The sequence below is a fragment of the Prionailurus viverrinus genome, chromosome F2 (genome assembly GCF_022837055.1).
Source record: "Prionailurus viverrinus isolate Anna chromosome F2, UM_Priviv_1.0, whole genome shotgun sequence".
Classification (NCBI taxonomy): Eukaryota; Metazoa; Chordata; class Mammalia; order Carnivora; family Felidae; genus Prionailurus; species Prionailurus viverrinus.
Genome location: NC_062578.1, coordinates 44,594,886 through 44,618,478, shown reverse-complemented (window position 1 = coordinate 44,618,478; position 23,593 = coordinate 44,594,886). Strand labels below are relative to the sequence as shown.

The 23,593-nt window shown below is 38.5% G+C and overlaps 2 protein-coding genes across 3 annotated transcripts in view; one reads left to right on the top strand and one right to left on the bottom strand.

Moving 5' to 3' along the window:
* POP1 (POP1 homolog, ribonuclease P/MRP subunit) overlaps positions 1-916 on the bottom strand; it is a 34,016-nt gene extending 33,100 nt beyond the window's left edge. For both annotated transcript variants that reach the window (XR_007148650.1, XM_047842637.1), the window contains exon 1: positions 819-916. The gene's annotated coding sequence lies outside the window, so the exon portion shown is untranslated. The remainder of the gene's footprint in view (positions 1-818) is intronic.
* Positions 917-996: 80 nt separating this feature from the next.
* RIDA (reactive intermediate imine deaminase A homolog) lies at positions 997-15,004 on the top strand. Its single transcript, XM_047842638.1, has 6 exons — positions 997-1,188; positions 9,360-9,465; positions 11,738-11,792; positions 12,043-12,111; positions 12,866-12,921; positions 14,221-15,004. Exons 1-6 carry the CDS (start codon positions 1,124-1,126, stop codon positions 14,281-14,283), a joined length of 414 nt encoding a protein of 137 aa, XP_047698594.1. The 5' UTR covers positions 997-1,123; the 3' UTR covers positions 14,284-15,004.
* Positions 15,005-23,593: the final 8,589 nt, after the last annotated feature.

Genomic DNA, 23,593 nt, shown 5'->3' with positions numbered 1-23,593 from the left:
GATTGATGATATCAAAATGCTATCGCGATCCTGACCTACAGCAGAGATTCATCACCAGGGCATCTCTAGGGGAGCCATGAATGGTATTAACACCACAAACCCAATTTAAAAGAAAAAAAAAAAAAAGTCTATTGATGGAAGAGACCATTATTAGTATATTCCAGATCACACCTAGCAGAGTGCCTTGCACAAAGTGGGGCTCAACATAAATTTGCTCAGTGTACACGTGCATGCATAAATGGAGTGAAGTGTGCCTATAATACATTTATGAACAGAATAAGAAATATTTGGCCAAGTACCACGCCTTCTGACACAGCATGACTATCTGCCAAGAGACCAGCCTATCTTCCTTTTTGAAAGCAGATCCCAGTCACCAGGGCTCTCACTTCAGATGTGAGGGGGATGCGTGGAGACCTGTAAAGCTAGAAGAGGCACCCGTGAATGGGAACACGGGAGGGGCGTTAGGTGGACGACGACGCCCAGATCTCAGCGTGGTCCCCTGAACGACCCAACTCATTCCTTAGAGTGGTCAGCAGGATAGGGGTGCAAGCCCATTCCCAGAACGGCGTCCGTCGGGTGGGACAATGCGAGGAAATGACCGACGCAGGGGGCTCGAGCACAGGGGCCGTAGGAGGCGCGGGACCCCAAAGCGGGGCCCAGGCGCAGGCTGCAAGGGACGAAGAGGAGGTCAGCGGGGTCTGAGCGGAAGAAAACCGGGAGGAAAGCCGGCACGGTGCGCGGGCGCCGGGCGGAGGACCGCCACGCACACTCCCCCCAAACTCGCGGACCCTGGGGGACACCAGCCCGTCACGACCTACCTGCCAAAGGCTTTCAGGCAGGGCTCCTCGGGTCAGAACGACAAGACTCTGCAACACTCCCCTCGGTGGAGACGTGTGCGGCAAGCGATCTGCAGGGCGCATGCGCCAGCGCGGCCGTGGCCTCCACGTGGCCGGGAGCCTCGCACAGACTACAACTCCCAGAATGCGGAGCGAACCCCCTCCCCCCGCCCGGGAAACAAGTTACCTCGGGGATTCTGCCCTGGGTTGGTCAGTCCCGTGAGACGCAAGCCGGGGCCGTGTGCAGCATTTCTCTCTTGGAGGGGCAGCAAGTAAAAGGGTTAGCTATGGCATCTTTAATCAGAAAGGTGATCAGCACTGCGAAAGCTCCAGGGGCCATCGGTCCGTACAGGTAACCACGCGGGCGGGTGCGCGGATGGACTCTGGGCTTGTGGGGTCGGGGATCCGAGGTTGGAATAACTCTGGGTCAGACCTGGAGCGGGCTTCGACCTTCATCGGGTCCAGCCTCCTCGAACACGCTGAACCCGGGAAACTGAACCCGGGAAAGGGGTTAACATACCCTTTCCAGTGGGAGCCCCACTGGCAACAGGAGCTTGTGTTCCCTGGGACTCTGCCCGGACCTGGAGGCCACAGAGTTCTGCCTGCCAAGTAGTCAGTTTTTTTTATTTTTGGACTTTTTTTTGTTTGTAACCATTTGATCCAGATATACTTCACATGCCCATAAAATTCACCCCCTTAAAGTGTACAAGTCAGTGTTGTTGTTGTTGTCATTATTGTTTTTATTATACTCACAAAATACTCACTACTACATAATTTCAGAATATGTTAATCACCTCCAAAAGAAAACGCATACCCATTAGCAGTGACTCCCCATTCTTTCCTGCTAACCCCTGGCAACCACTAATTTACTTTCAGTTTCTGTGGATTTGCCTGTTCTGGACTTCTGTAAATGGAATCCTACGATATGTGGTCCTTTGTGACTGACTTCTTTCACTTCGTATAATGTTTGGTCTAACCCTCTCAATTCAAAGGAATAAATCCCATGAACAGATGTGAGTGTCTCTCTGGAGAGCTGAATTTTTTTGACAGAGACGCTTAGAAAATCGCTGCTCATCTACCTAAGACACTGATATTTACAACCCAAAGAGAAATGCAGTGGGATGTGTATAAATTAGTTGCCCATGCTTATTTCCCACTAATAAAAACAGCACAACGAAAATCATTTGCTAAGATTGCCCTGACATGCTCTAGCTAAATGTGTATATACTGGCCAGAAAGTCTACACTGTGTACATGTACTCCCACTTGTCAGAAGTGCTGTTAATATAAAAAATTTAATTGCTTTTTTTTTAAAGTTTATTTATTTATTTTGAGAGAAAGAGAGAGAAGAGAGAATCCCAGGCTGATAGCGCAGAGCCCGGCGTGGGGCTCATTCCCACAAACCTCAAGGTTATGACCTGAGCCGAAATCAAGAATCTGATGCTTAATCAACTGAGCCACCCAGAAGTTTCTAAATTACTTTTTAAAAAAAACTGTATTTTCTTAAAATGTCTCAGCTTTAAAACTATTAAATCTCATCCTATGCATTCTTGGAGACTTTTTGTCTCTAATATAATTTTTGTTACTTTAAATACTTCATAAAGTATACCATGTAACCCTTTCCCCATTTTTCCTTTTAAAAATGTAGTATCTGATCACGGTTAAAAGAATCACAGATGGAAAACTTCTACAACTGAACCACTTGGACTATGATATAATACATGTATTGAGTACCTACCCTATGTCAAGCACAGCAGAGGATGCAAAAAATGTGTAAGAATCAATCCAGCGCGAAAGACATTCACACACGTAGGGGAGAGAAAAGGAAACATTTTCATTTAGTGCATGCTGCATGGCGGCCACTGTGACAACCACCTTCTTCTCTGAGTCCCATCCTCATTTTATAAAAAAAAAAAACAAAAACCTGTGTCCGAGGTCAGACAGTCCGTAAGTGGCAGAACTGGATTTGAACAAGCCCTAGCTCCGTCCTCTAAACCACAGTGCCATGAGAAATAGCACTCCTAGGTGGCAGAACAATAATTATGATAGCAGGGTTAGAAATAAGTGCAGTGGGAATAAGGAGTCATGGGGGCAGGGATGGCAAAAAAAAAAAGGAGAAGAAAGAAATTGCTGGTAACTGGGGACAGAGGAAGAGAAAGATTTAAGAGGACTCCTGCGACAGGTGGTCCTTGAGCTGGGTTTTGAAGGTTAGGTTTGCCATTTATATAGTACTGTTGTAAAGTGATTTTTAAATTACTTTATTAAGAACTTCAGCAGAAAGTCATTGGGCGAAGTTCATTCCAGATAGAGGGAATGACTTGAGGCATAGTGGTGGAAGAATACATGGCATATTTTTTGGAGGAAGTTTTAGTAATCCAACTACGACTTTTACTCTTTTTCTTTTCCATTTGCCAAATCTGTGTACCACCTATATCATAATTTACTTAACACTTTTATTTAAGAGGGCTCACTTTAACACCTTTAAAAAGGAAACTTTACAACAGTACTCTAAATAGAAAACAACCTGAGGAAGGTAACAGTAAAAAAAAAATAAGCTCAAATAAGTAAAAAGCATAATTCTGGGAAGCTGCCACAGTTGGCTCAGAACCTAAGACTGCTCTCTCTGTTAAAAGTGATAAATTTCAGGGGCGCCTGGGTGGCTCAGTTGGTTAAGTGGCAGACTTCAGGTCAGGTCATGATCTCGCGGTCTATGGGTTCAAGCACCGTGTTGGGCTCTGGGCCGACAGCTCAGAGCCCGCTTTGGTTCTCTGTCTCCTTCTCTATCTGCCCTTCCCTTGCTCATGCTCTCTCTCTCTTTCTCTCTCTCAAAAATAAATAAACTTAAAAAAAAAAGTGATAAATTTCAGGGCACCTGGGTAGCTCAGTAGATTAAGTGTTGGGCTTTTTTTTTTTTTTTTTTTTAGAGAGGGAGAGCTCAAGCTGGATGAGGGCAATGCAGAGAGGGCAGAGGGGGAGAGAATCTTTAAGCAGGCTCCACACTCAGCCTGACGCAGGGCTTGATCCTTTGATCTTGAGATCATGACCTGAGCCAAAAACAAGCATCCAGTGCTCAATCAGCTGAGTCACCCAGGTGCCCCAAGCATCTGAGTCTTGGTCTTAGCTCAGGTCTTGATCTCAGGATCAGAGATCAAGCCCCACATTGGGCTCTACACTGGGCATGAAGCCTACTTTAAAAAAAGAGAAAAAAAAGTGATAATATTTTTTTCCCCCTAAAAATGGTATTTTTTCTTTCATATAATTAGAGGATTGATGTCATAATCGCTAACATTTAATGATGTTCACTCAGCACAAAGCACTCTTATAGGTGCTTTAGGTGCACAGTTATTATTACAGTACTCGTTTTTGGGGTGAAGAAATTGATCTACTTGTGGTTAAATAATATGCCCACTAGGATGGGATATGACAGAATTTGAACTTAGTCAAGCTCTAGAGCTCAATCTTCATCATTTAGTTTGCTATCTCCTGCTATGGAATTACTGAAAGAAAATTGAAAAGGGAATCATTTCCTTACTGTGATTCAGTGTTTGTATATGACCTACACTTTGGGAAACACAGGTTCAGAGTTGGACTTTGAATCTAAATTTTTGTTTTGCTTCTTGCTAAAAATTAGCTTTTAGCAAGGTCTGGACTATGATCATTTTCAGTGCTAAACTGAAGAGTATAAACTTTATTTTGTATGCGTTGAGGAGCATTCAAATGTTTTTGTAGAGGAAATGACATGATCAGATTTCTTTTTTTTTTTTAATGTTTCTATGTATTTTGAGAGAAAGAGAGCACATGCTAGTGGGGGAGGGGCAGAGAGTAGGGGGGTAGAGAGAGTCCCAAGCAGGCTCCAGATTGTCAGCGCAGAGCCCAACGTGGGGCTTGAACATACAAACCATGAGATCATGACCTGAGCTAAAATCAAGAGTCAGACGCTTAACTGACTGAGCCACCCAGGCGCCCCCGGTCAGAGATCTTTTAAGAGGAAAAATTATTTGGAGAAGACATTAAAGATAGTTATGGGGGTATTACAATAAAAGTAAAAATCAGCAATCTTTTTCCTCCTCTGCTCTGGATCGTTCTTCCTCAATCACCCGGTGGTTTTACTTCAGAACAAAATCAACACTTAACCAGACAAAGTGATTATAGAGCCTGGAGCATACACCTTCCTCAAGTGTGTACGTTACAAGCAGGGCAGTAATATGCTGGTTGACTTTATAGAGCTGCAAGAAAAAAGAAGGGAAATTTAATATACCAGTATGATGAGAGAAAAAACATCAACCAGCTCACTGTGTGGAGACTTCCCAGGACATAGTGCCCTTAATGCTCTTTTGTATCTAGAGATCATATAAGGCCACTAAAAATGGTGCTAATTTTCAATATTTTATCTTGAAGAAAACCACACTCCCAAGTAACTAGTTATATCCTGATAAAGTTAATTAGACATGTTTTAAGAACCATTTGAAAACAAATTTTTGTGCATAGAGTTTTTATGAGCACAGTTGTTGAAAATTCCAGGTCTTCTCTAGGAAGAATTCAAATGTGTTGAACTTTCAATCCTTGGCATTGTGATGGATGGGGTGTTGTCACCAATTCACTAATCAGCTGAGCACATTTCAGGAGTACCCCAGGACAGAACCTTGAGAGATTTCAACATCACATTGCATTGCTTTCCATTTTGTTAGCGCACTATCCAAATAGTCATGACATTTGGAAGCGATAGTCCATGTGGCATAGATTACAATACATTACAATTACAATGAGAATTCTTACTAAGATTCTTTTGAAAGTGTTATTATCCTTTGAGTTGGCAGTAGAACAATACACTTAAATGTTCTGGAAACCTAATGACTTGTCTGTGGATAGTAGGTTTCTTATTCTCAGGAAGAGCTAACTAGCTAATTATCTTTGTGAACATCTCTTCACTGATCTATAAGCGATAATTCACATAGCTCAAATAGTCTTAGAGGTCTGTTAGTTTTCTGAGAATAAATGAATTCCTTTTTACTATCATAAATTTTTTACTTTTTTTGTTTGCTTTATGTTTATTTTTGAGAGAGACACACACAGGGCACAAGTGGTGGGGAGGGACAGAGAGAGAGGGAAATACAGAATCTGAAGCAGGCTCCAGGCTCTGAGCTCTTACCATACAGAGCTCGACACAGGGCTCGAACTCACAAACTGTGAGATCATGACATGAGCCCAAGTCGGACGCCCAACTGACTGAGCCACCCAGGCGCCCCAATAAATTTTTTGACCAATGGTAATGCAAATGGGCTTAAACTATATTTCAAATATAGGGAAAGTTAAAATTACTTTGCAAAGGGCCTAAGGTAGCCTAATTCTACACAGGACAATTAATAAAAACCTTGTTAGTTGATGATACTTTTCAACCTGAAGAAAGCTTACACATTAACAAACACCATAGTTACCTGTTTCTGGGCCAGGGTGAATAGCTATCTATTATGGCCCAGATAGTTGAGAAGAATTTCTAGACTTTCTAAATCCTATTAACCAAGTTTAAATCTACCCTCTTTCGCTCTCCAAGCCCACACAATAAGCCAGTGGGTCCTGCTAAAAAGATACTTTACTGACAGCCAAAGTCATTTAAGCTAGTAAGTGGTTAGAGAGCAAAACATGAACAAGAAGTTATTGTGTGCCCACTAGTGCAAGGAATCACCTAGGCCCTGCACAGCTGGAGACAGTAAGACACAGCTCCTGCCTTCAAGGGGTTTACAGTCAGTCTGGCATACCCCAGAAATAGGATAAGAACAGAACTAGTTATACTATAAGACAAGATCCTGCTCATGGTATAAGAATGGCTCCTCTGACGTTCAGATGAAAGAAAGGCTTAGTACTTACCCCAGGGAAAGTGTGTGTGTGTGTGTGTGTGTGTGTGTGTGTGTGTGTGTGATACGGTTTTCAGTGTAGTTTTGTTTACAGTAGCAAAATATTGGAATCAAGGGGTGCCCAGGTGGTTCAGTCGATTGAGTGTTGGACTCTTGATTTCAGCTCAATTCATGATGTCACCGTTCGTTAGATCGAGCCCCTCATCATGCTCCATACTACCAGTGCGGAACCCGCTTGGGATTCTCTCTCTCCTTCTCTCTCTCTGTCCCATCCATGCTTGCGATCTTTCTCTGTGTCTCTAAATAAGTAAATAAATACTTTTTTTTTTAAATTTTTTTTTTCAACGTTTATTTATTTTTGGGACAGAGAGAGACAGAGCATGAACGGGGGAGGAGCAGAGAGAGAGGGAGACACAGAATCTGAAACAGGCTCCAGGCTCTGAGCCATCAGCCCAGAGCCTGACGCGGGGCTCGAACTCCCGGACCGCGAGATCGTGACCTGGCTGAAGTCGGACGCTTAACCGACTGCGCCACCCAGGCGCCCCAATAAATACATTTTTAAAATATATTGGAATTGATGGTAACTAGTAAAGTATGTCCAAACAATAAAATACTATGCAGCTGTTAAAAGAATAAGGATGCATTCTGCATATAGTTATAGAAAGATTGCAATATACCATTGAGTGAAAAAAGCAAAATGTAGAAGAGCATTTAGTATACCATATGTTATATAAACAGGGAGAAGATATATTTCATTTTTACTCATATATGCGTGAAGAAACTTTGGAAAAATATGTAAAGGAGAGCATTCGTTATCTGTAGGGGCTGGAAACTGGGCAGGAGGAGGATAAGGAGAGAAAGGAGGAGATTTTTCACTGAGATTCTTTGTATTTCTAGATTTTTGATCCATGTGAATGTTCTCTTATTCAAAAAATTATTAAGAAAAGAATTATAGGGGTGCCTGGCTGGCTCAGTCAGTAGAGCATGCGACTCTTGATCTCAGCATTATGAATTCAATACCACATTTGGTGTAGAGCTTACATAAATAGATAGATAGATAGATAGATAGATAAGTATATACATACATACTATATTTTAAATCATAAAGAGAAAAGTTATGGTCAGGGAAAATCAGGGGAAACGAAGATTAGAAATGAGAATGTAATATTAGAAATGTAACATTGGAAATGAGAAGATGCTCTTTCTAAATAAACATGGAAATGATAAAACAAATTTTACTTCTAAATTTAAATTGATACTAAGTTTTCTTTATCAGGATTTTAAAAATGGTGGTACTTAATGCCACTGAATTGTGTACCTAAAAATGGTTAAAATGATAAATTTTATCTTATATATGTATATGTATTTTTTTTTACCACAATTAAAAAGAGAAACAACAGAGGTGTTTTCTTTATCCAAAAACTAACACATTTTTTTAAGTTGATCTGTTTGACTCTTTTTCAGGTCTCAGCATGGCTTATTCTGTTTCTTGTGATCGTACCCTAATTCTGAAATTTAGTACCCTCATTACAAAACAAACCTTTTCCAAAAACAAGCACTTTACAGAAATAAAGTGTTCCCATCATAGGTGGATCCTTAATTGACACTTCAAGAAGCAGTAATGAGTCTTGTCCGAAAATAACTACTTCTTTTCTAGCAGTGCTCTTGGCATTGCATTTTTGTTGTTACTGTCTTGCAGTTCTGTTGAGGTGTAAGTTACATTAAAGTTCACCCATTTTAAGTTTAGAGTTCCATGAGTTTTGGTAAATTCTTAGAGCCATGCATTTGCTACCACAGTCAAGTTTTAGCACATTTCCATCACCCCCCAAAAATTCCCTCATACCCATTTGTGGTCAGTCCCCACTGTCCCCAGGAAGTCACTAATCTACTTTCTGCTGTTATACTTTCTCTTCTAGAATTTCATATAAGTGGAATCAAATAATATGTAGTCTTTAGTTGGATCTATCAGTGGATGTTTATTTTTTGTTTTTCTTTTTTGCTATCATAAATAATGCTGTTCTGAACAGTCATGTGAAATCTTTGGACATATATTTTCCTTTCTTTTCGGTAGCTGCCTAAGAAAGAAATCGCTGGGGTTGTATATTAAGTATATGTTTAAGTTTTTAAGAAACTTGCCAAACTATTTTCCAAAGCATCTGGACTATTTTTGCAGTCCCGCCAATGGGGTACATATTACAGGATTCTGGTCACTTCACATCCTCACCAATCCTTACTGTTATCAGTGACATCTTATTGGGTGTAATGGTATCTAGTGAGGTTTTGCTTTACATTTTCTAATCAGTAATAATGTTGAGCATCTTTAATGTACTCCCTAGCTCTTCATATGTCTTCTTTTATGAAATATCTGCTCAAATCACTTGCCCATATTTTATTGGGTTGTTTATATTACTGAGCTATACGAGTTCTTTATATATTCTGGGGACAAGTTCTTTGTTAGATATATGTTTTGCAAATAGTTTCTCCCAATCTATGACTTGTGTTTCCATTTTCTTAAAGATCTCTTTCAAAAAGCAAAAGGTGTTCATTTTAATGAAGTCCTATTATTCTTTTATTTTACATTTTGTGCTTTTTGTGTCCTAGCAAAGAAATCTTTTAGCATTGAATTTTGTGTTTTATATTTTATATACATACTGTATTTCCGTTTATTGCAGTCAGGCTGTGTTAGTCGACAGGACCATTTACATTTCAGGACAGATAGGCATGGACCCTGCAAGTGGACAGCTCGTGCCAGGAGGGGTGGCAGAGGAAGCCAAACAAGTAAGTCATTTTTCACACTTGAAGTTCCCTTCTTTATTGCTTTTTAATACTGAAAGTATTAAGAATCCATTTGGCTGATTTTTTATAGAGGTTATCAGATAAATGCTTTTAAAGTTACTTACTGATTGATTTAAGACAGTTTTATATCAGCAGAAAGTCCAAACTTTGAGGAATCATTTAACAACAACAAAAAAGTCTACCTTCCAAGGGTGACTTCAAACCTGAATGTTTGGATAGTCACTAAACTGCAGTAATTATTTTATAGTATATACATATATCAAATCATCATATTACATACCTAAAACTGATGCAATATTATATGTCAGCTCTCTCAATAAAATTACTTCAATCTCAATTAAATTATTGAAATCAGATAGCATCTTGCCACTTTCACACGGATTGGGAAATTTCTTATCAGGGCCACTTAGCTGCAAAAAAAAAAAAAAAAAAAAAAAACCCACAGAAGTAACAGTCAACATTTGTTAGTAAGAGAGAACTATCAAAGATTATGTGCAGGGGTGCCTGGGTGGCTCAGTCAGTTAAGCGGCCGACTTCGGCTCAGATCATGATCTCGCGGTCCGTGAGTTCGAGCCCCACGTCGGGCTCTGTGCTGACAGCTCAGAGCCTGGAGCTTGTTTCAGATTCTGTGTCTCCCTCTCTCTGACCCTCCCCCATTCATGCTCTGTCTCTCTCTGTCTCAAAAATAAATAAACATTAAAAAAAAAAAAAAAAGATTAGGTGCAATATGTGTCTTTTAAAATAAGAATGAGGAGGGGCGCCTGGGTGGCTTGGTCGGTTAAGCGTCTGACTTCGGCTCAGGTCATGATCTCACTGGCCGTGAGTTCAAGCCCCGTGTCGGGCTCTGTGCTGACAGCTCAGAACCTGGAGCCTGTTTCAGATTCTGTGTCTCCCTCTCTCTCTGCCCCTCCCCTGTTCATGCTCTGTCTCTCTCTGTCTCAAAAATAAATAAACGTTTAAAAAAAAGTTTTTTTTAAATAAGAATGAGGAGTATAATTCTGATCCAATAAATAGAATTAAATTATAATTTTATGCATTCACTGAGTCATTTATAATATCCAAAGATAGAAAACAATCTAAATGTCCATCCGTAAGGAACTAATGAAATAAATCATGCTAGTTCCATACAACTAAATTAATGTGGAAAAATCTCCCAACATAAATTGTTAGGTGATAGAATAAAACAGAGATGCAAAACAGCTTTGCACAATATGCTACCATCTGTGTGTGTGTGTGTGAAGGTGCGTGGGGGTGCGAGTGGTGTGCATTTATGCTGGTGTAAGCATTGACTGTCTCTTCAAGGATATACAAGAAGCTGGGGAAGAAGGAAGTAAGGGTAGGAGACATTTTTTCACTGTATATGGCTTTTTTATAGCTGTTGAATTTTTTTGCCATATCTATGTATTACCTATTTAGAAGACTTTTTTTTTTAAATAAAAATATCAGGGTGCCCGGGTGTCTCAGTCGGTTAAGCACCTGACTCTTGGTTTCAGCTCAGGTCGTGATCTTACAATCATGAGATTGAGCCCTGCGTCGGACTCCACACTGAGCGTGGAGCCTGGTTAAAATTCTCTTTCTATCTCTCTCTCTCTCTTCCTCCTCCCTCTGCCCCTCCCCCACATGCATGTGTATACTCTCTCAATTCAAAAAAAAGAAGAAAAAAATAAATAAAAATATCAAATATTATAATGTGCCAGTAAAATAAAGAGGAATAATGAATTGAAAAAATTGTACATTAAGGAATGAGTGAAAAACTGATGTTTTTCCAAAGGCCACAGTGTCAAGCATATGCATAATTTACTGATACTGTTTTTTGAGAAAAAGATAGAACTCTTTAAAATCAATTATTGCTTTAAAAGGAAACATGTTTTAATGCTCACTAGCTTTTATTTACCCTCAAAGCAATACAGAGTTCAGAACTCCAGAAGCTATCTCTTTGAGCTTAGTGGACACTGGCTGAGAACTTTGCACCCTCTAGCACTGAAGAAGAGACTTCAGTCCAGTCTTTCTACTCACAAAAGGAGACAAGGTCTCACTATATTTCAGAAAGATTCATTCCATTACAGGAAAGCCAAGAAGCAATTCCCTTGTATAGAGGTGGGCTAGGAGGAGTAGAATTTCCTAGAACGGGAGGATTTTTCTGCAACATAAGCTATTTAAGGAGATATTAGTAAAAGTTGATTAATTGAATTGAAATAAAGCTTTAATGTAACATCCATCCAGTGCCTTAGGTCTTTCTTGCCTTGCTTCATAGGCTCTTACAAACATGGGTGAAATTCTGAAAGCTGCAGGCTGTGACTTCACTAACGGTGAGCAACTCGATATGCCTTCACATTTGTTTGATACCTGTTTGATTCCTTCACATTTCTGTTTGATAACTCTTTTTGAAGAATATGGAGCATCCAATAATATGCCATGCCATATCTTGGTTGCTTTTGAAAGTTGTTTTAATTTCAGGCCCATTTTAATCAATTCAGTCGCAGAACCATATGTTTTTCTAAGTAATATTTTGAGTGAGACCAAATAGCTAAACCTAATAACGATGTATGTATCTTTTAGTGGTAAAAACAACTGTTTTGCTGGCTGACATAAATGACTTCAACACCGTCAATGAAGTCTACAAACAGTGTAAGTAATTTGGCTTCATTACTGTATTCCATTTTAAGAGAAATGAGTGTATTAACCTTAATGATTGTCCATTATTAATTAAGAGTGATAGGAGATGCTAAAGAAATGGCCATAGATCCTGTCCTAAAAGAATTGTCCGATTGGAAACATACAGTGTGCCCCCATGAAAAAGATCCAAGATACTTCTATGGGATTCCCTAGAATAATATAACTACAGTCTTACAAATTCATTTTCCTAAAGCTTAATATTGATACACTCTTCTCAGGCTTTTAAGCCCTCCTAATAATAACACATAGATTGTATTTTTTAGTGCTGTGATATGACCTCGCCACCATCTCTGTTCTGGCTCTCAGAATCCTTAGCTGGTTAATTAGTTAATGGTTTTATGCCTTGGTTTCTTCATATGGAAAATGGGGATAAAACTTTATAGGGTTGTTTGAATGTTTAAATGAGTTCATATCACATAAGTATCACTTTAAAAATAAAACCCTATTCATATCAAACAAGATCAAAGTCTCAAAGCATGTGAATATTTTCCTTTTTCCCAGAAAGCGAAGACATCTTTAAAAGTATTCACTGTCATAGGAATCCTATGGCAAAATATTTTATCAAACTAATATGAATGTTAGCTTCTTTTTTTTCAGTGTTGCTTGTATCTAAGCACTAATAGATCTATGAAGCACTTACCAGATTCTTGATTGTGCCGTCACAATACAGTGTCCGAAAACTAAAATGAAATTCTTTTAAATTTAGATTTTAAGAGCAGTTTTCCTGCAAGAGCTGCTTACCAGGTTGCTGCTTTACCCAAAGTAAGTACACTTTAAAATGGCTAATGTACACAATTTTAAATGCCTACATTGTTTTCTGAATATAACAAACTAAGCACTTTTGCAGGAAATTTTTAAAAGAAAAAAAAGAAATAATCTGTTTTCCAGGATCTTTTTTTTTTTATTTATTTACCTTAGAGAGAGAGAGACAGAGCACAAGCCGGGGAGGGGTAGAGAGAGAGGGGGACCCAGAATCCGAAGCAGGCTCCAGGCTCTGAGCTGTCAGCATAGAGCCCAACGCAGGGCTTAAACTCACGAGTAGTGACATCATGACTTGAGCCAAAGTCAGATCCCCCACCAACTGAGCCATTCAGGCACCCCTCTGGTTTCCAGGATCTTAAAGACTAAAAGGAAATACCCAATATTATATGTACAAGGAAAAAAATTAAGAAACTTAAGAATTTTTTTTAATTTATTAATTTTTGAGAGAGAGAGAGAGAGGGAGCACAAGCTGGGGAGGGGCAGAGAGAGAGAGGAGACAGAGAATCCCAAGCAGGCTCTGGGCTGTCAGCACAGAGCCTGAGGCAGGGCTTAGACTCACAAACTTCGAGATCATGAGCTGAGCTGAAATCAAGAGTCTGACACTTAACAGACTGAGCCACCTAGATGCCCCAAGAAACTTAAGAACTTTTTAAAAGTTGTCTTAAAAATTAAGAAAATTAAAAATTAAGGCCACACATAGACCTTCTATTAGAAAAAGAATCTCAAAACCAGTGGCTCACATATTTTCTCACCATTCCTAATTTGGTATTCGAGCCTAATCAGAAGCTCTTAGTAGCACAGTATTCCTGCCTACAAAGAAGCAGCCCCTCCTGGCTTCCACTTGTAATTGTGAGTGGTATTTTTTATTGTTTTAATCGGCTGTTACCGGAATGCTCAGTATCATCAAACTTAATTAAGGTATTGGGTATAGTAGAATGAGCTCTGAACTTGGAATCAGAAGACATGGGTTTGAACCTCTGCCACTTAGCTCTGTGTCCTGGGACAGGTTGAATAACCTCTCCAGGCTTCAGCATATCATTCTCTGGACTGAGGAGAGAACACTGTCTGATATAGCTGCAGTGAGAATCCTATGTGCTAATGCGTATGGACGTGTTCGGCTCGGGAGCCTGGCCTGTGGTAGGTTCCCAGGGAACGCCTCCTCATCCTTTCTTTCTTTGAGAAACTTAATGTTAAAAACGCCCTATTGCTGTTAGTTGCATATGTTTTTAGTAGGTATTGCACAGCTCTCTTAATTTGTAAAAAAATTACCTAAACGTTGTTTCCTTATTTTCCCTGCAGGGAAGCCGTGTGGAGATTGAAGCAGTGGCTGTCCAAGGACCTCTCACAATGGCGTCGCTATAAGCAGGGCCGGCATTATTCAGTCTGGAATCTCAATAATGTTTTTAAATTAACATCTTAATTTTTACAGTTGACGTTGGAAAGTGTATGATTGACTAAAACATTGGAAGTCACTATGGAAATACCATATAATAAGGGGAATTGAGTGTGAACTGAAGTTTGGATGACAACTCCCGTTACTGGTGTTATAAATCACATGCATACTCATGACTGGATGTGGGGAAAAAAACATGCATTCCATACTTCCTCAAATAAATGAAAGTAAAGGGAAATAACATGTAGGAGAGAGAGGTTGCTATTCCTGATAAATAATAAAAGCACACCTAATTCAATTAAAGCCTATTAATTTAATGATGTGAAATATTGAATTCTCACGTCAGCTGTATAACTCTGCTTTCACTTGAGTAAAATTAAAGTACTGAAGTTTGAATGATAGAGGTGAAGGGGAAGAGAGTGGACCACAATTTTTATAGATAATATTTTTCTAATGGAAATAAACAGACATGCAGATTTTCCTTGGTGTGATCTGTTCACTTATTTTTTAACAGTTTAATTTATACATTAAAGCACTTACCTAAAGGTGGGGGGAACCATGAAGTTAAAACTCCAACTATTTTTTTCTCAAAATTTATTTCTGACTTTCTGCACGTTTACACTGTTGTAACCAGGCTGTGTATAACTATTTTGTGTTTGATTCATTAAAGTCTTTTAATTTAGACGAGTACTACATGAATACTTCCTTGCTGTAGAATAAATTCAACACAGAAGTGTATAGATTAAAAAGCAGTACCCAGGGGCACCTGGGTGGCTCAGTTGAGTGTCTGACTCTGGATTTTGGCTCAGGTCGTGATCCCACAGTTGGTGGGATTGAGCCACCAGCACAGAGCCTGCTTGAGATTCTCTCTTTCCCTCTCTCTCTGCCCCACCCCTGCTCACGAACATGCATGCGCTCTCTCTCTCTCAAAATAAATAAATAAACTTTTTAAAAAAGTAAAAGTACCCTTCACTCACTGTCTATCCCACTTACCTCCCCAAAGAGAACCACTGCTAAGAGTTTTCACTATAACCAGCAGACCATTTTCTTTACATACTTGATCATCCAGTTTGGTTTCCACTTGTTTACATAAGTGGCACTTTATGTGTTATTCTCAGATTGCTGTCTTCTGTCTTGAAGATCTTCCGTATACATAGGTATATGTCTACCTCATTTTTTAAACTGTCAGAGAGTGTTCTTTTGTGAGAACATGCCTTAGGCGATTTAACCCCTCCTCCAAACAGTTCTGTGTTTTCCAGATGATCATATTACAGCAAGGCTGCCATAACATTCTTAAACGTACACATACCATTCTTAAGTATACAAAATCTTGTTAGAGCATCTATACAGACTTTGGAGTAATTCCATTGGGGTTCTAGGCCCACATCTACCACTTAGTCACACGACCTTCAGCTAGTTATTTAACCTCTTAGAGCCTCAGTCTCCTGAGACATAATTGCACCTCTCAAAGGGATGTCATTAGGATGAAATAAAATAATGAATATGAAAAATTACTTTGCAGAGTTTAACACACAACAAAGGCTCAAAAAGGCCACCTCTATTTACCAGTATTTAACAATTATTAATCGTATGGAATAACATGCTAGATGCAAAAGTTTCTGCAATTTAAATGACTAAATTTATTAAAAGTATGACAACTCTTGAAGTAGGCAAGTTTGGGAGTATGGCAGAGTAAATTGATAAGATTGGGCACTGAAAATTATTTTAGACACTTTTACATGAAGCAGTATAGTTTAGTGGTTAAAGACATGTACTCTAGAGCCAAACTACCTGAGTTCAAATCCTGGTCACCATTTATAAGCTTTGTAACTTTGGGCAAGTCATTTAAGATCTCTGGTCTATTCTGTAAAATGGCGCTGATTCATCTATAAAATGGGGATATTAGTAGGACCTACCTTTAAAGTTATAAGGATTAAATAAATTAATATGTATAAAGCATTTAGAATAATGCCTGGCACATAGCTATGATGATGATGATAATCCTAGAAGCCTTCCCATTATTTGGCAATAAAAAGAAATGAGCTGTCAAGCCATTAAAAGGCATAAGCATTTACTTAAATGCATGTTGCTAAGTGAAAGAAGTCCATCTGAAGAGGCTGTACGTAGCACGATCCCAATTATAGGACATTCTAGAAAAGGCACCCCCTTTTTTTTTTTTTTTAGATCAGTCTTGCCCAGGAGTTTATCAACTTTCCTAACCTTTTTACAGAATCATTTTGGGGGCTTTCTTGATCCTTTCTATTGTATCTTTTTATTATAATTAATTTCTGCTCTTATATTTAATATTTTTTCCACCTCTTTTATAAAACATCTTTCTACTTTTAATGTCAAGACTCTTCTTAGTAAATGACAGAAACGCAACTCAAACTAGTATAAGTGGAAAAAAAGAAATTCTTAGACTCGTGTAGCAGAGAAGTCCAGAGTACAGCTGGCTTTATTTACCCATCTACACACCAAAAACTTCCTGGCTCCCCTGTCTCTTAGAGGAAGTAGCTGCAGGCCCAGACACACAGACCACCAAGGTCCTAACTCCATCATTAAGGCATCATTTCCTGGTATCTCTGGCAAGTGTTCCAGAGAAGCCTCTGATTGGTCCAGCTCAGATTAGGGGCCCATTCTTAAACCAATCACTGTAGCCAGGAAATTAGAGACACAAGCCAGACTGGGTCTAAGGGGCATAATTATAAATAGGTCATGGCTTCAATTCAAACCCTAGAATGAAAAAGCTGGAAATAAAATGCTGCTACCCAAGTTAATTAACTTGTTAGTGGCTGGGTTGGGATTTTGAGTCTTCTTTTCATACTTTAAGAGAATCACTAGATTTTGTTAAAGGTGAAAAGGAACATTTATTTCAAGTTCATCTTTCAAACATACAGAAATAGCAATCTTTTTGAAATGTGCAACCACTAAATGATCATGAGATGTCTAAAAAGATATTTCCCTGCTATTGTCAAATTCCTTACCTTTCACAGAGGGTGTAATTTAAAGAATACTTTTCTTTCTGAAGGACACAAAGAGCCAAAAGTAATTTTGTATGTTTCTGTAATAAAAAATTGTTTCAGATAAAAAATACACCACAAAACATTTTCAAACACTTTATTAGTTCTAATAACATATTCAATCAAAATTGTAAATATTGAACCAGCAGTACAAAATAATTATTAAAAAAATTGGCCACATTTTCCCCTACAGCCAGTTATATTCAGTTCTGAGGAAACCATCAAGATTATATAAAATTAAACAGCATTGATCATCAAGAAATATTTGAGTGCCAAATTTATACTAGGCTCAGTAGGGCACCATCCCTGCCCTCTGAAGAGCTTACAGTCTTTAACATTTGGTTAGCAGTTAGTATTAAAAATAATTCTAAATAAAATATTAAGTTTCAGTGTTTTTCCCTAAGATATCAAAAAAAGTATTTATCATAAATTGTGGCCAGCTAAGTGCTAACATACAGGGGCATAGCTTCTCTCTATATAGTACTAATTAGTATTTACTAACATAGCACATATTTATTATTGGAACATTCTCTAAAACCTATTATCCCCAGTAGATTCCAATGAGGAAAATCTGGAAATGCTGCACTCAACCCTTCAATAGACTTAAAGTTCTATCCATAGCTGAGCTTAGCTAACTTTGTATTCCAATACTGAAGAAAAAGAAGAACCCCTCATATACATCAACGTGATTTTTGACCAATTATGTGTAATATTTAGATTTCATCTTTTAAGGTTTATATTCTCTGAAGTTTCTACTGTGAACATGTACTCATTTCATACTAAGAAAAAAGTGATTATTTCATAGTAAATCTTTCCTTGCAATTATTACCTAAATAATCATTGTGTCACATTCAAATACTTAGGCAATACCAGTGTTACTTTTGCCAAAAACACTTTTTAAACAAAACTCTGATACCCGGAAAACATGAAATAAATCCGTACTGACCCACTAAAGAAGAAATATCTGTAATTGAAATAAACTACTTGTCTGTCCCCTCACAGAACTGCTATGAGTGTGGTGATGGTTAGAAAGTCACCTGTGGACCTTGTGACTTCCTAGTTGGTGCTGGGGCTGAACTCTTGCCAACCCGAAGTCACCCTACCACAGTACAGCTGCCATAGAAAGCCTCTGCTCTTGTCATTGAGTAATTTTTTAGATGGTTTATTTATTTTTGAGAGAGCACAAGCGGGGGAGGGGCAGAGAGGAAGTGGGACAGAGGATCTGAAGCGGGCTCTGCACTCACAGGAGTGAGTCCCATGTGGGGCTTGAACTCATGAACCACGAGATCATGACCTGAGCGAAAGTCAGACACTCACCTGACTGAGCCACCCAGGTGCCCCAAGTAATTTTGTTTAAAGTATTTGGGGGCGCCTGGGTGGCTCAGTCGGTTGAACCTCTGACTTCAGGTCATGATCTCCCGGTTTGTGAGTTGGAGCCCCGTGCCAGGCTCTGTGCTGACAGCTGAGAGCCTGGAACCTGCTTCGGATTCTGTGTCTCCCTCTCTCTCTGCCCCTCCCCCGCTCACGCTCTGTCTCTCTCTCTCTCAAAAATAAACGTTAAAAAAAAATTTTGTAAAGGTATTTGGAATAACGGTTATATAAATCAACTCAATATAATATGCATTACTTTTTTCATCAATTTATATAATCAGACGAATGATATTTTGCTACCGTTACTTTTATTAAGAAAAATTTGAAAGCCATTTATGTTCTACAAGGAAAAAAACTGAGGCAGATTTCAAACCAATGTTTGTCAAGTATACTTCAGTGTCAAAAAAAAATTAGTATCCCTAACTGGTTTCTCAGAACTCTTTCCAGAAACTGGTAAGGCTTACTGATCTCCGTCCCCAGTAATGGGTAGGAGTAACATGTTTATTCATGTCAATAAGAGCACATTATGAAACCAAAGGGGTAAAAGGCTGGCTTTGATGTCTGGAGACTTCTTTCATTAGGCACAAAAATAACAATACAGTTGTGAGCTTGCAGTATCTCAAATATTGCCCAATAAATGCGCTGAGTGGCATTACTGAATAAAGCTAATAATGGCCTCCGATTTGATTCTACATGGGTTAGTAATGCTGGGGAGTCCCCTAGCTTTTGTTGACCGTAACAAGAACTGAACACAGAAATTCCATACCTGCCATCTGCTCTCTGGGATTCTGTTCCTGCAATTAAAACCTTGTATTATAACCAAATGTTCGTTAACTTTATAAACTCTGAGGAAGAGGAGAGCTGACAAAGTTTCAGGTTAAAGGATATCTTGTAAACAAATACTTTCAACTTCTCAGACACACCTCTGCCCTGCTATTTGGTGCAGTGTGGGGAGAGAAAAAGAAGAGGGTCATTCTCTCCTCCCTTCCAAATGTGGGTGGCTTTATGATGTTCGCACTGCTGACATTTGTGAAACAATTCACAGGTAGGTCGCCAAATTATCTTTATAAAAATGAGATGTTTGTGGGGCACCTGGGTGGCTCAGTCGGTTGAGCATCCGGCTCCGGCCCAGGTCATGATCTCACGGTTTGTAGGTTCGAGCCCCGTGTCGGGCTCTGTGCTGACAGCTCAGAGCCTGGAGCCTGCTTCAGATTTTGTGTCTCCTTCTCTCTCTGCTCCTCCCCCACTTGTGCTCTGTTTCTCTCCCTCAAAAATAAATAAATGTTAAAAAAAAAAATGAGATGTTTGTGATATTAGGTGCTCTAACAAGCTTTTGTATTTTCCAAGAGAGCACAGATGTAAACCCTATCAAGGTTATTTGGTGATGACTCCCCAACACTATCGGATTAGTTAAGTGTGGGAAAAAACATTTTCCTTTTAAAGTCATTCTTAATTCAAGGCCAAGTGTGGGACAAAGCATTTGTTAGGAGGGATGTGGGTGTTCTGACTGCGCAAGGCTATGCTAGGAGCTCTTACTCCAAAGTCGAAATGGAAAAGGCAATAAAGTCACAGGTTGACCACACACTCCTATCTTGTGGTTCCCCGGGAGACTTTGGGTACAGAGCACTTCTGGCCCAGTGTTCCTGAGTCAGACCGGGAACTTCCTAGCTTTGCTACTGGCACCCTCTGTTGGTAAATGCAAACGTTCAATCCCTATTGGGAATGCCAGCAGACAAATCATTTGTTCACCATTTCCTTCCCAGTTAGGTATAGAAAATACTGAGATTATCTTAGTAGAACACAAACGGGGCTACAATCCTGGGGCCAGACAGCCCCCCAGGATGAGAGAATCTAGCCCCAAAGGTAGTTTCTCTATTAATTCATCATGAATAGTTCAAGCCTTTTGTCCAACTTGTGCATTTTGAATCTGGGGCAAAATTAATAATCTCTCAGAGTCTGAGCACTTAGAAGCAGAGAGCACTTGGCTGTGCTGTCTACCAGTCTTAGGCAAAAGGGAAACATTTAAACACGGGAAAGAACAGAATTGTGGTTTCACATGCACTTTGCGTAATACAAAGCCTATGTAAATTCTCATTTGTGTTTTACAATGTGGATATGAAAATATACATTCATGTTTTGGTTTATGCATATAGCATGGCATGTACATTACCTTTTTGTGGAACTATATGCAAGAAACCTTATTATCTTTTCATAGAAGGACTAAAAGATATGGGAGGAAGAACTTCGCTGCCCATTTTATAGCTTTCCGTATTATTTGAATTTTACTACAGGCACTTATTACTTTCATTTTATTTTTAAAAATAAATAATTATTTAGAAGAAATATTTCAATGTTAGAATATTCAAATATTATGGAACATTTTAATTTTCTTTATAGGTTTTGAATAAAAATTTACTAATATTATCTAAGAGAATAAGAACGGTTTCTAAAAATGTCTTAATAACCACACTAAAGGCCAAAGACAAAAGTATAAAAAGCACCAGAAATTTATACAAATTTCCAAAATTTTCTAAGAATAAATTATTTTAGTAATTCGTGGAAAAAGTAGGATTAATAGACAATTTGAAAACTTTTATATTACAACTATATAATAGTGCCTTTGAGAAAGAGTTCTCTCAAGAATCAGTTCTGAATAGGTCTCTTTAACACATGTTAATGATTAAAAAAAAAATTCACACAACGGAGAATGGACCTTTATGTCTATTAAGTAAATGAATCTTACTATTTTAGTACTTGATACAAAGTACAATTCCACCTTTTAAGGTGATCAGATATATTTTACACTGAGCTCTGTCATTCTCTACTTACTAGATATCTGTATAAAAATACCTTTTGGTCAGGAAAAACACCTTTGGATTACAAAAGTCAGCTTGAGAGATGTTATATCAGTTCTGATTTATACACTTCCTGACCTCAAAATTTTGCTGTTTTCAGAAAACTACACCAAATATATAGCACGTTGCTGAGTTTGAGCAGCCCTCAAGAAAATGTTAGTGCTACACAAATTGATATCTTAAATATATTCTTTTCTAATGAATTAAACATAAATGGGTATTTATTATTCATGTATTGATTTGACAAATATTTATCAAGTGCCTATAATGTTTCATGAAAGGAGATAAATGCCTGAATCAAAGATACACAAAACAGCCCTTGGTCTCAATAAAATCACAATCGAGCTACTTTGCAGAAAGGGGGACATCATCTACTCAAGTACTCCCTCTTGTTGTCTACTTCAACTCTTTAAAGTCAGAAATATAAACTACTATTAAAATCAGAATAAAGATAATTCTTCCCTGTATGCTATATTCTTGAAATTAATTACAAGTCATCTTAGTAGTCATTTTAATATAAAAGCCAAAGTAAAAGAGTCTACTGATGAATGGATAAAGAAGAGATTATTTATATACAATGGAATATTACTCGGCCGTCAAAAAGAAAGAAATCTTGCCATTTGCAATGATGTGGATGGAGCTAGAATGTATTTTGCTAAGTGAAATAAGTCAAATCCAAGAAAGACAAATGCCATATGATTCCACCCATATGTGAAATTTAAGAAACAAAACAGATGAACGGGGGGGGGGGGGGCGGTGAGAAAGAAGAGAGGGAAACAAACCACAAGAGACTTTAACAACAGAGAACAAACTGAGGGTTGATGGAGGGAGGTGGGTGGCAGATGGGCTGTGGGTGATGGGTAGTAAGTAGGTCACTTGTGATGAGCACTGGGTGCTGTATGTAAGTGATGAATCGCTGAATTCTAAACCTGAAACCAATATTGCATGATATGTTAACTAAATTTAAAAAAAAATTAAAAATAAAAGAGTCTAGTTAATTCATCTGAGCAGTTATCTTAAAAATACACATTTACAAATAAGAAAAGGAGACAAAAATGTTTCCAGAATATAATTCTATTCTGATATACATAAACACAGGTCCCCAATGGTAGACAAGATTGCTATTGTCATTACTATATTCGTGTATAATCTTTTACCAAAATCCCTTGGCAACTTAGGAAGAATTCGTGGAAAGTAACTTTCAATGGTGCATCATTTTAACATTAATGCAATATTGTAAATGCTTTCTAAATCTTGATTTCTTAGCTCCTTTCTACCTCGAAAGCCTAACATTAAGCCACAGCAATCTGAAAAACAAAACAAAACAGGACCCAGGGAATAAATTCCACATAGGCAGCAAATCTAGGTTTTAATTCTTGCTGTCTGTTGTCTCTGAAATACGTTTGAAAGTCAATAAGTTTAAAATGCCTTTAATGTCAGTTAAAAGGATAACACCAATGAAACCCTTCACATAAGTGTAAAATCAACAACTGATTTAAAATGGCACCTGGAAAAACGTGTAGCCTTTCAGTGTGGAAATGCCTGATCTTGCAACAGCACCAGAGACTGCACTCCTTTGACATAAATAAGAGTCTATGGTAGTAGACAGACTTAAGGTGAGTAGGTTCCTACCAGCTTTAAATTCTGCAACAGAAAAAAAAAAAAAAAGAAATAAAAAAAAAACCCCACTAGATATAGTTTGCCCTGATGTTGTTGTTCATTCTTATCCCGTTGTAATTATAACTGTGTTACTTGATTATCATATGCTCCCTAAAATTTAACTCCTTTCTCCAGCCACCTACACCTAAGGTTTATACTTTCTTTTTAGGGTGTCATTTTCTGAACCGAATGGACGTGTTGCCACAGTGAAGAAAACACCCTCACACTCTTCAGTGATCCTATACCCTAGTCCTTACTGGCCGTGGCTACTGTAGTTCTAAATGTATAACTATTCTAAGTGCCTGAGAAAACTGTTTACAGCTTAGCAGTTTTATGGAACAATGTAATCAAGAACATGATAACCATACTCCTTG

Excerpts from the sequence above, each read along its gene's own strand:
- RIDA (XM_047842638.1), top strand. The coding sequence starts at position 1,124 with ATGGCATCTTTAATCAGAAAGGTGATCAGCACTGCGAAAGCTCCAGGG. Across the intron at positions 1,189-9,359 it reads GGGGCCATCGGTCCGTACAG|TCAGGCTGTGTTAGTCGACA; the intron begins GTAACCACGCGG and ends CGTTTATTGCAG. Across the intron at positions 12,922-14,220 it reads AGGTTGCTGCTTTACCCAAA|GGAAGCCGTGTGGAGATTGA; the intron begins GTAAGTACACTT and ends TTTTCCCTGCAG.